The 11,667-nt window shown below is 33.4% G+C and overlaps 2 protein-coding genes and 1 long non-coding RNA gene across 3 annotated transcripts; 2 read left to right on the forward strand and 1 right to left on the reverse strand.

The window, feature by feature from the left end:
* Positions 1 to 637: 637 nt before the first annotated feature.
* LOC148203585 (uncharacterized) lies at positions 638 to 3,101 on the forward strand. Its single transcript, XM_088108092.1, has 2 exons — positions 638 to 2,706; positions 2,789 to 3,101. Exons 1-2 carry the CDS (start codon positions 764 to 766, stop codon positions 3,099 to 3,101), a joined length of 2,256 nt encoding a protein of 751 aa, XP_087964218.1. The 5' UTR covers positions 638 to 763.
* A 1,805-nt stretch (positions 3,102 to 4,906) lies between these two features.
* LOC148203586 (uncharacterized) lies at positions 4,907 to 5,775 on the reverse strand. Its single transcript, XR_015784490.1, has 3 exons — positions 5,760 to 5,775; positions 5,623 to 5,676; positions 4,907 to 5,030 (listed from the first exon to the last, which is right to left on the reverse strand). It is a non-coding gene; the product is annotated as an uncharacterized LOC148203586 (long non-coding RNA).
* A 385-nt stretch (positions 5,776 to 6,160) lies between these two features.
* LOC148203587 (uncharacterized) lies at positions 6,161 to 10,589 on the forward strand. Its single transcript, XM_088107669.1, has 7 exons — positions 6,161 to 6,497; positions 6,577 to 6,827; positions 6,905 to 7,117; positions 7,209 to 7,301; positions 7,380 to 7,481; positions 7,565 to 7,915; positions 10,302 to 10,589. Exons 1-7 carry the CDS (start codon positions 6,161 to 6,163, stop codon positions 10,587 to 10,589), a joined length of 1,635 nt encoding a protein of 544 aa, XP_087963795.1.
* The last annotated feature ends 1,078 nt before the right edge of the window (positions 10,590 to 11,667 follow it).

The following is an 11,667-nucleotide window of genomic DNA, read 5'->3' on the forward strand; positions in this document are numbered from 1 at the left end:
GTCTTCTACATTGTTCCACTCTCTTGAACTTTGCTTGCGCTTCACTTAGTTCAAGTTACAATATTATGAATAAATGAAATATATCAAATAAATGAATATATTTATGCTAGTGTATATAGTCCTTATACTTTTCACAATTCAGAACTACGTTTTGTGTATATGATTTTACCTTACATGGAGAAAGCATTTTCTATATTATTATAAAAAGGACCAGTACTAACAACTTTTACTTTTTGTATCTTTTGTTATATGATTGTGTATTTTTTGTTATATTTCGGAATGAAATTGTCATAACAAAACACTACTTAATTGATATTGCAGGTTTCTCTTTTAAGTATTGCAATCTCACAGTTATCAAGGTTAGTAGAAAGTGTTTAATTTTTTTTAATTCATTATTTGTTTTTATTTTCCATGAATATTGTATTCTTTCTTATGTGTTAGTGTATTTAATTTTGTTTAGGAATATTTTTGAATGGATAAGTCTTGGATAACTAAGCCTCGAAATACAGTTGAATACTCAATTGGTTTAGAAAAATTCTTAGCTTTTGCTTTTGAGAATGGAGCTTCTGGAGACACAATTCGATGTCCATGCCCTAAATGTGGGTTTGTGAAATGGCAAACTAGAGGCATAGTTGAAGAGCACTTGATTTTGAAACAATTTCCCATAAATTATGTTATTTGGAATCTTCATGGTGAAAGGCAAAGACAAGATATTTCTAGAAATGAAGATGAGTCACAAGAGGCATTTCATTTTGAAAATGCAATGGAAACAATGATAAATGAAGCATTTGGACATTATAGGCAAGAAGGTACTAATACAGGCAGATCACAACCATTGGGTGAAGATGATGTTAGTAATGAAAGGCCAAGGGAGAATCATAATGAATTTAATGAGTTTCTCAATGACGGAAATCAAATATTGTGTGATGGGAGCAAGTACACTAAATTAGAATTTGTAATCAAATTATATCATATCAAGGTTTTGTGTGGATTAAGTGACAAGGCAATGACTATGATCCTAGATTTGCTAAGAGATGCATTTAGTGAAGCAAAGTTGCCTCTTTCTTTTTATGAGGCTAAGAAAATCATCAACAAACTTGGTCTTAACTATACCAAAATAGATGCATGTCTGAATCATTGTATGTTATATTTTAGAGATGATGAAAAAGATTTGCAAACATGCAAACATTGTGGTACATCTAGATGGAACCCAAAGAAGAAAAAAAAGCAACCTGCAAAAGTTTTACGTTACTTTCCTTTGAAACCAAGATTGCAAAGATTGTTTATGTGCTCTAAGACTGCAGAGCATATGAGATGGCATTCTTTAGAGAACAAGGATGGAGTTATAAGGCATCCAAGGGATGGTGAGGCATGGAAGACATTTAGTGTAATGCATCCTGAATTTGCTTTAGATCCTCGAAATGTTCGCTTAGGCCTTGCCAGTGATGGTTTTAATCCTTTTGGCACTATGAGTTCTATTTATAGTATTTGGCCAGTGTTTTTAATTCCGTACAATCTTCCACCTTGGCTTTGTATGAAGCACACTTCATTGATCCTGTCCATGATCATTCCAGGTAAGCAGATGCCTGGAAATAGTATTGATGTGTACTTACAACCCCTTGTGGATGAGTTACGTGAGCTATGGAATGATGGGGTGGAGACCTTTGATTCTTCATTGAATGAAACTTTTAGAATGCGAGCAGCTCTTATGTGGACAATTAGTGACTTTCCTGGACTTGGTATTTTATCTGGTTGGAACACACACACAGGTTTAGCTTGCCCTACTTGTAACTTTGATGCAGAACCTTGTCATCTTCCTCATAGTAGGAAGTGGTGTTTTATGGGACATCGTCGCTTTTTAAGTAGAAACCATAGGTTTAGATTGAATCGTGCTCGCTTTGATGGAAGCACTAAAGAACGGAATCCACCACTAAAATTATTTGGATCTGGCAGTTTAAGGCAAGTGGAAAATATTAATGTTACATTTGGGAGAGGAATTCATTTGGATGGTAGAGGAAAAAGATGTAGACAAGAAGTTAAACAGTGGAATAAAAGAAGCATTTTCTTTGAACTTCCATATTGGGAGTCTAATTTGTTACGTCACAATTTAGACTTCATGCACATTGAAAAGAATGTATTTGACAATTTAATCTATACTTTGTTGAATGAAAAGCCTAAATCCAAAGACAATCTTAATGCAAGGAAAGATTTGAAGGAAATGGGCATAAGACAGGATCTTTGGCCAGATGATAATGGAAAATACCACCTTGCTTTGTTTTCACTAACTCGTGATACGAAAAAGTTGTTTCTCAAAACTTTGAAAAATGTTTTAGAACCTGATGGTTACTCAAGTAACATTTCTAGATGTGTTGATGATGTTCAACATAAAATATCAGGACTAAAAAGTCATGATTGCCATATTATTATGGAGCAATTACTTCCATTGGCAATACGTAATTTGTTACCAAACCATGTCACTGCAACCTTGGTGGAGTTTTGCTCATTCTTTAACGCCCTTTGTAGTAAAAGCTTAAGTGTTGAAGACCTTGAAATGCTTCAAAATCGTATTGTGGTTACACTTTGCCACTTAGAGATGTTATTCCCACCATCATTCTTCACAGTTATGGTTCATTTAACTATCCATTTGGTAGAGGAAGCAAAGCTTGGAGGACCAGTTCATTATCGATATATGTATCCTATAGAGAGGTAATTGCTAACTACTTTTAGTTCAAGGTATGATATTATATGTATCCAATTTATTTAATGTAATTATTTATCATTATTATAGGGAATTAGGTCATTTAAAGACCTTTGTACGAAACAAGGCACAACCAGAAGGTTCTATAGCTGAGGGATACTTAGCTGAAGAGTCTCTTACATTTTGTTCTAGATACATTGAAGATATAGAGACAAGGTTCAATAGACAACGACGTGTTTGTGATAACCCAGATAATAATGAGTGTTTTGTTTCATCTATATTCCCACTAGGTGGGAAGGTGGTAGGAGGTTCCTCAATGTTTACTTTAACTCATATGCAAAAGCTACAAGCCCATCGATACGTGCTTTTAAATTGTGCGATAGTCACACCGTTTGTTGAGTAAGTACACTACATTAAGTGTGTGATTTGTAGTTAAACAAATTGAACTACATTATTCTTGTATTTTATGCATATAATGTAATTAATTTTTGTAGTGAATTTAGAGATCTAATAAAAAGAGGATCAAGAGGAAGGCGACCTTCAACTACTAAGATAGAAACTAGAGTGTTTAAAGAGTTTGTTGATTGGTTTCAAAGGCGGGTGGGTGATCAAATAGAACACTTTCTCTTACTTACCAAGTTTTCTTTTAATTATATCTAACATTATTTCCTTATTTAGATTATGAATCTAGAAACAATAAATTCAATGTCTACTGACTTGAACTTTCTAGCACGAGGTCCATTGGATAATGCTAGAAGATTTACTGCTTACAACATCAATGGGTTCAAATTTCGAACATTGACTCGTGATGAGGGATTGAGAAACACAAAATAGTGGTATCTTTTTAACATCTAATACAGCTTGTGTTTCAAGTACTGTTGATAGGAACTTAAGGCAAGCAGACTTATCCTATTATGGAAAGTTGGAGGATATTATTGAGCTTAATTATTATGGTCGATTCAAAGTTGTTCTTTTCAAGTGTAAGTGGGTAGATACTACACGAGAGAGAGGATATAAAAAGGATCAATGGAATTTTAATTGTGTTAACTTTGATAGACTTATTCATATTGGAAACCGTGAAGAACATGAACCTTATATTGAGGCATCTCAATCACAAATGGTATATTATGTTGATGATGTGGTTAATGAAGGATGGAGTGTTGTTGTGCATGTAAAGCCAAGAGATTTGTATGAAATGGGAGAAGAGGTACAAGAAGAGTTATATGAAAACGAACCATACCAAGATCAAGAGTTGGACAAATTTTATAGTAATGACAATGAATATGTTCAATTGGCTACAAACCACTTAAACGAGGATATCAATTAGTCAAATGTATAATTGACTCATGGTTGATTTCTTAAGGTGATGATATGTACCACATGTTTGATTTCTCAGTTTCAGGTTAAGAAGAAGTTACCTTTTCTGAATTGTGAGTCTTTATTAGCTCGTTCTCTCATTTGGAAAGGTAATAAGATCCTAACTCATTCATATGTGCAATGTATTTGGCTGGATGGCATAGATTATCATTCATATGTGCTATTGTTATTTCAGAATTGATTTTCTTGAATCTGATTGCATGAGATGAACTTGTAAATTTTACAAAGTTAATTATCAGTTATTAGATCATTGACAGATATGTGTTAGTGTAGTTTAGGTACTTACAAAGTTACATTGACAGATCATTGACAAATCATTGCTGTTTTGTTTCACATTTTTTCCTTAGTTTACTACCAGAAAGCCAGTTAACATTTAAATAATGAAGAATCATTTCTAAGCATGAGTCTACGAGACCTATGAGAGTGTGCAGAGTGATATTAAGCCAAATACAAACTAATAAGTGGGCTTGAAACAAGATACACTACTGCAGTCTTGAGCAAATTTCCTCTCCAACCCCCAATACCCTAATAAATACTGTATACAGCTCAATTTGTTAAAATCAAGCTGTGGAAACTCACAACAGAATCTAATAACATATCCATATTATTTAAATGATACAAATAATAGTTACATCAAAGAAAAATGGGTGAGAAGGAGGGGACAACAGAGTACAAATATAACAAGTCTCTACTTCAAAATCAAACAATCAGTAGGGATAATTTTAAGACCACCTTAAAAGGATCCGATCTGTCTCTTGCATAATTGACCACAGAAAAAATGTCACACATAGATATAATAGTAAGAATATAGATAATTCAGAGCAATACAATATAAAATAAAGGAAAAGAAAGCAGCAAGGTCTTCACCTAGATTTGAAACCCTTACGGTCTTCAATTGCACATCATTAGGATCCTTTACATACACTCTACGGGGATCGATACTAACAACCACTGCCTGCAAATTGAAAATCAACAATTGAGTACAATACTTCTAGTTTTTATGATGTTATTATGCCCAAGATAGTTGATTACCTATAGCTGCATCAAATACATTATTACTGCTCATTTTACATGAAGACATGTAGCATAAAATATTTAAAATTTACTATTTCCTATCTTACAAGTTAGAACATGATTTTCAAAACTTTAGTAATTTATCATATTCTAAAGACAGGTTCAAAATAAAATTATTCCGAACATCTATACAACATAATAGAACTCACTAGGCATAGGCATTGTGATCATGTATATTATACTCAATGTATTACATTACCATTATAATTAGGAGAAACTAAATGTAAAAGCCAGATTAGTTAAATATCTCCTCTGTGAATAATATATCATTATTGATATAAACACCGCTACTATTCGTTCCAAAATTTGATCAGCAATTTAATACATTACATTGAAAAACATGATAAGCATTCAGAAAAATTATGCTATAAAATGGGGTAAAAAGAGGCCTACAGTTATATGTATGTTCAGGGATTCTACAGTACACACAGGAACATGCATAGGAACAAACATGAAATCAGCTGTTGACTAACCTGATTCCCGTAAACTCTTGATATCTGCTCCAAGCTAGTCTTTCCAGTTTTTACCTAAATGTGACAACCATAGAAACGTCAGAAATGACATATATTAGTGCATATTAATAGACACAAACATGGGTTGAGTTCTATACTCCGGTTCTTAAATATTATGACTGCTTTAACACCCTATCCCAATCAAGAACGCCACTGTGCATTAACCACTTTAACAAACCCTGACTGCTTCTTTCTACAATTTTTCTTGTGTTTAGAACTTATAGTGTACCAGAAAGAATAAAAATTGAACTTGCACATCGAGGTAAGCATGATGAGAGAAGCCTACAGCCAATCAAAGAATCAACTTGTCGTTGAAAACATCCGCACAAGACTAAGACTTTCTAAAATTCTAATATAAAGAAGTACTGTTATTACAAAGTTAACTGAATGAAACCAGAATTAGAATAACAATATTGGAAGTTAGTTAGAATGACATATATATCAGACTTTTTTTCCTAATGCATTTCTTTCTTTTAATATTTGTCATAAATATGTAGCCATGCCAAAGGTCAAGCGATTCCGAAATCTACAAAAATCATCACCTCAACCTGAATCTTTAGGTACTTTACCATCAACAAATGCTACAGTGACTTCTCCATTGATTGAAGACCAATCACCATCAACAAATCCTACACCATCAACAAATCCTACAATGTCTGAATCCATTGAAGTACAACCACATGTTTTAATAAGTCCTTCACCAACAAATGAGACCTCATCACATGATTCATTGAACTCAACACCATCGATGCCCACAGAAAACATAGAGCAACCTACAACATCCAAAAAACATGTTGGACGTGAATCTTCATCATATTGGAATGTCGATGCAATAGGTATATGTCATTTATTTTTCTGCATGCATAATTTTTTAAACTTTACTTATGGTTGAGTAAGTTTTTTTTATTGTTAAAGACCTAGAAGGAGTTATGAAGAAAATAAAGGTGAAGGTCAGAGAAGTAAATAACTTACCTAATGGGCAACGCATCATTGTAGAGTTTGATGAGGTAGGCATGGCTATAGGCGAAGGACAAGGAGTACTTGCGGGATATTGTGGGATATTGGCAATAGATGATAATTTATTTCCAATTAATTTTGAAAGGTGGTCTGGCAAAACAGGCATGCCTAACTCCTATTTTTTAGAATGCTTTAAGGAAGTGTTACAGGTATATATATCATTCATGTATTCAAATGCCGCACACTTACTTTTTACTCACTAACCATGTTTTCTTTTTTTCAAAAGCTTCGATTTTGTTTTAAGACTACTGAAGCTATTGCCCAACGATATTGCAAATTAACTTTGGGTAAGAAGTGGGCTGCACATAGACAAAGTTTATGGATTGAGTTCTATGATCCAACAAAAACAAAAGATCAAATCATATGTAATGTGCCGACCGAAATAGACAGAACTCAATGGGCTCACTTTGTTACATATCGTCTAAAACCAGAGACAATGGTACAAGTTTCATTATTGTTTAGGCTATGAATTGTTTGTGTATATTATTATTTTGATTGTTATGTCAACTTACAATTGTTTTTTTTCATAGGAGATTTGTAAAAAAAATAGAGAAAATCGCAAGAAGCAAGTAATTCCTCATACTGGTGGCTCTAAACCTATCTCAAGAAGAAGACATGAGATGGTAGTGATATTAGTACACATGACGGTTTTTAGTATTTTTCAAAATTTACTATTTATTTTAACTTATCCTTTTATTTAGCTTTTGGGTAGTGGACAGTTGCCTAGTCGTGGAATGTTATATATCGAAACTCATAAAAGAAAAGATGGCTCATTTGTAAATGAGGCGGCAAAGGCTATAGCGGTTAGTTTTACTATAATATGATATTTTCAAACATTATGCTTCAATATTTAGATCTTTGACTACAACTTGTTATATGCCTATAGGAACAAATTGAAGTGCGTTTGAGTCAAAGCACTGCTGATGAATCACAGGTTTCCCCTCAAGATGTTGTTGGTAGAGTGTTAGGCCCAGAGCATTCTGGGAGAGTGCGATGCATGGGTTTGGGAGCAGCTCCTACTAACTCATTCAGAAATACAAGAATGCGACTTTCAGATTTAAGCATTGGTTCATCTAGTAGTGTCACATCATCAACATCTTCTAATAAGTGGGAACAAAAGTACATGAATTTAGAATCCCAAGTTCAAACCACCTTGGGTGCGTTGAAAGCATATATGATAATGAAGGAAGGAAAGATTCCTGATGAATTGGCTACCTTCTTTGATCCTCAACCACAAGTAAGTTACTAAATAAGTATAAGTAATATGCTTGATTTACTATAATTATTGTGAGCACATGCAATTGAGTTTAGGAAATTAGTTTAACAGATGTTGATAAGTCGTGTTTTTCCAATATATTATTCATTATTCAAGTTCTGAGTACGATGGTTGCAGTAAGATTTATATGCATAGTGTGAGAATTAGGTAGTTAGTTGTTGTCTGTATCTGTGTTGTAGTTAGCTTTATTTATTGTTGCAGTAAGATTTATATGCATAGTGTGAGAAGTACTGGTCCATTGCATTTTATATATGGTGTAAAGTAGTAACTGCAGTAGCCAAGGAAAATTGAGCTTGGTCCCATTGCTTTCTAATATTAACAAACATTGGGCCCAGAGATTGTCACTACTTTAACTTGTATTCTATTGTTTATTATATATAACATCGTTCTTACACTTTCAACTTAGATTACACAAGGACCTAGTTCATGCCACTCCCCTACATCGATCTCATTAACCCTCACTCATTTAATTGGTGCATTATTGTACTTCAGAGAATGATCCAAACTAACTGGCACATTATTGTACCTAGTGCATGAGCTACACGTCTTGTGGTTAGAAAAATTAAATTACATAATGGAATGAATGTGGATTACGATAGTAGCAGGACAACACTATATCAAAGTGTATATAGGCATGCACATATATATATATATATATATATATATATATATATATATATATATATATATATATATATATATATTCATTACACAACATTTGTACTATATTTTAATGTCGATACATAAGATGATTTTGACTCAAGTATGTATATCTGTATTTATAGTCTGTAGCTGCTGTCCTCAAGTTATAAATTTGTTATACATAAGATTGATTTTTTTGAACATGTTTATTCTATTTGATAGAAGATGTTTATTTTATTTGATTGATAGAACATGTTTATTCTATTTGATTGATTTTTTATATATTATTTTCAAAATGTGAGCACATGTAATTGAGTTTATTTTATTAATATTTTTTATATTATTTCAGCAAGCTCGTGATGCAAATCAGCCAGACTCTCCTTTGGGAACAAGACAATCATCTGATGGAAGTAACCTTTAGGAAGTTTATGATATTGGTTTAGGATAAAACTATACTTAGTTTATTATGAATTGGGTAACATTTCTTTCTTTGTAACTATTTCAGCAATAGGATTACATTGACTTCTAGCCTATCCTTCTGTAACATACAATTGTTTCTCAATTTATTTTTCTAAATTCCTTCCTACTCAGGGGTTTAAGTTTTATGGTATCAATTATTTATTCAGAGGAATCATATTTGTTTGGTATTTAATAATTTTAAAAAAATTAAATTTACTTAATTTTGAAATTAAAAAAAAAAAGAAAAGAAAGAAATTGGTGAAAATAGGTAATTATTATATATTTTAATAATCATTAAACAAAAAACGATATTATATATTTTAATAATCATCAAATAAAAAAACTGACAAAAAATATAGAAAACTTTTGTGATCAAATAGTTGAAAATAAAGGAGGTTAAAACCCCCCACAAATTAATAGTCAGTAATAGAGGAGGTTTTTACCCTCCGCAAAAAAACCTCCGCAAATTGAACGCGATACCATGGGTCGCAAAAAACCCCGCAGATAGTTTGTGGCGACTCAAACTGCGACGGTTTGAAAAACCCCCGAAATTTATTTTGCGGAGGGTGAAAACCCCCACAAATCGAAAAAAAAACCTCCTCTAAATAACCTTTTTTTTGTAGTGTTTTGAGGTTGTTTATGGTTTTAACCCTATTACATCTTTTGATTTACTTCCTCTTCCATAATCATCTTCTTTTCTTCATAAAGAAGGTGTATCTAAAGCGGAGTTTATCAAGAAGTTACATGAGAAGGTTAAAAACCAAATTAAAAACAAACCCAAAAATATACAGAATATAACAACAAAGGGAGAAAGAAAATAGTCTTTGAAGATGGAGACTTAGTTTGGCTTCATTTGAGAAAGGAAAGATTTCCCTCTCAATGAAAGTCCAAACTTAGTCTAAGAGGAGATGGTCCTTTCAAAGTGGTCAAAAAGATAAATGATAATGCATACATATTACATCTTCCTAAAAGTTATGGTGTCCGTCCTACTTTTAACGTTTGTGACTTAATTCCTTTCACAGGAGATGATCAACAAGATGAAGCAGATCTGAGGATAGATCCTTTTCAAGAGGGAGGGTCTGATGGAATACCATCAAGCAATCACATTGGACATCTTACTAGAGCCATGGCAAGGAAGATTCAAGAAGAAGAAGGATCACCTAACACTTTACTTCTATGGAAGGTTACTTATGAAAATCCTTCTTCTCTTGTCTAAAAGCTAATATTTGTAAATAATGTTTTGTAGGATGCAATAAAAGCAAGAGCCATGGTCAACCAATCAGATTTGAGAAAAGCATTCTTTAAGGGATCAACACCAAGGCCGCTCAAGCACCCTCAGACAGGGGGGCTCCAGCTCAGATGCACCAAATGGACTTCCTTGCTCACGTGCGCTCCAGCGCCCTCAGACAGGGGGGCTCCAGTGCCAATGGAGCAGCTTGAAGCACGTTTTGGCAGCACTGTCCATGTGACCCAGCATGCTTTCCGTGACCCAACTGACTTGGCCTCCAAGCTCGTCTCTTATTTTGAATTTTAGAGGGAAATTAGCTCATAATTGATGCCCTTCTTCACCTATAAATAAGAGGGCCTCCCCTTTGTAATTCTCACTTTTGAGCTTTAGTGAAATGCTACAGAATTTGATTCTAGCCCTGTTTGCTCTTGAGTCACTCTTTCTCTTCACTTTCTCTACCCTTTCCTCTAGCTTCCTTCCATAGTAGGAAGGCCTTTGGAGCTGAGAGGTCTCTACACACACTCTGTCCATTAAAAACACAGCAAAACACCACTCATCTTCATTCATTCCGCTGCACCATCAAGGCTTGATGTTTGGAGATTCCTACCAGCGAGTTCCAAGCCTAGGCAAGCTTCCATCACTCACGACTTCGGTTGCTCTCTAATCGAGGTAATATGATTTTTATTCTTCGGTTTTGAAGCTAACCGAGGCATATAGGTATTACCAATGAAAACACTCATTATTCCTTTATTACATTCTCTCTTTGTTTTTAATCTTGCCTTGATTTTGGTCTATAACATTTTGGAAAAGTATTATTCTCATTTGGACTATTTTAGAATGTGGAAAAATATGATTGGGAAATGTGAGTTCTAGAGGAGTAAATTAGAGAAACAAAATGTATTATCTTGTTGCATTAGATTTACCTCTGTACACTACAGTGTTGTTTTTAACTCCCCACTTAAGAGTCCCTTAACATTTTCAAATTTCAATATAAATGAATTCAGTTTCTATATAATGTAGGTGTTTTTAGTGGCCAAAAGATATTGTGTTAGGGAAATATAGAATTTTAACAATCCTTATTCTGAAAATGTATTTAATGCTCTTCTATTTTATACCATCCATAATGACGTTCTGCACACGTTGGAAAAGGAAAAGCATCGAGTGGATGGTCCAATATACTATTATCTGTTCAATGGTCTTCTGTACTGCTTGCTTGTTATGCATATTCATAATGGGTTTCTTGCTTCTTACCTAGTGTATTCTCTATTGTCAGTTATTTAAAGTGCACTTTTGCTTATTTTGATGTATTTTAGAATATTATAAATCTTTATTCTTTTTATACTTTTTCTAATATTTTATGTTTTCAGTTAAAATTTTTTTTGCT

This window comes from Vigna umbellata, chromosome 2 (assembly GCF_029865625.1).
Source record: "Vigna umbellata cultivar VRB3 chromosome 2, Vumbellata_1.0, whole genome shotgun sequence".
NCBI lineage: Eukaryota > Viridiplantae > Streptophyta > Magnoliopsida > Fabales > Fabaceae > Vigna > Vigna umbellata.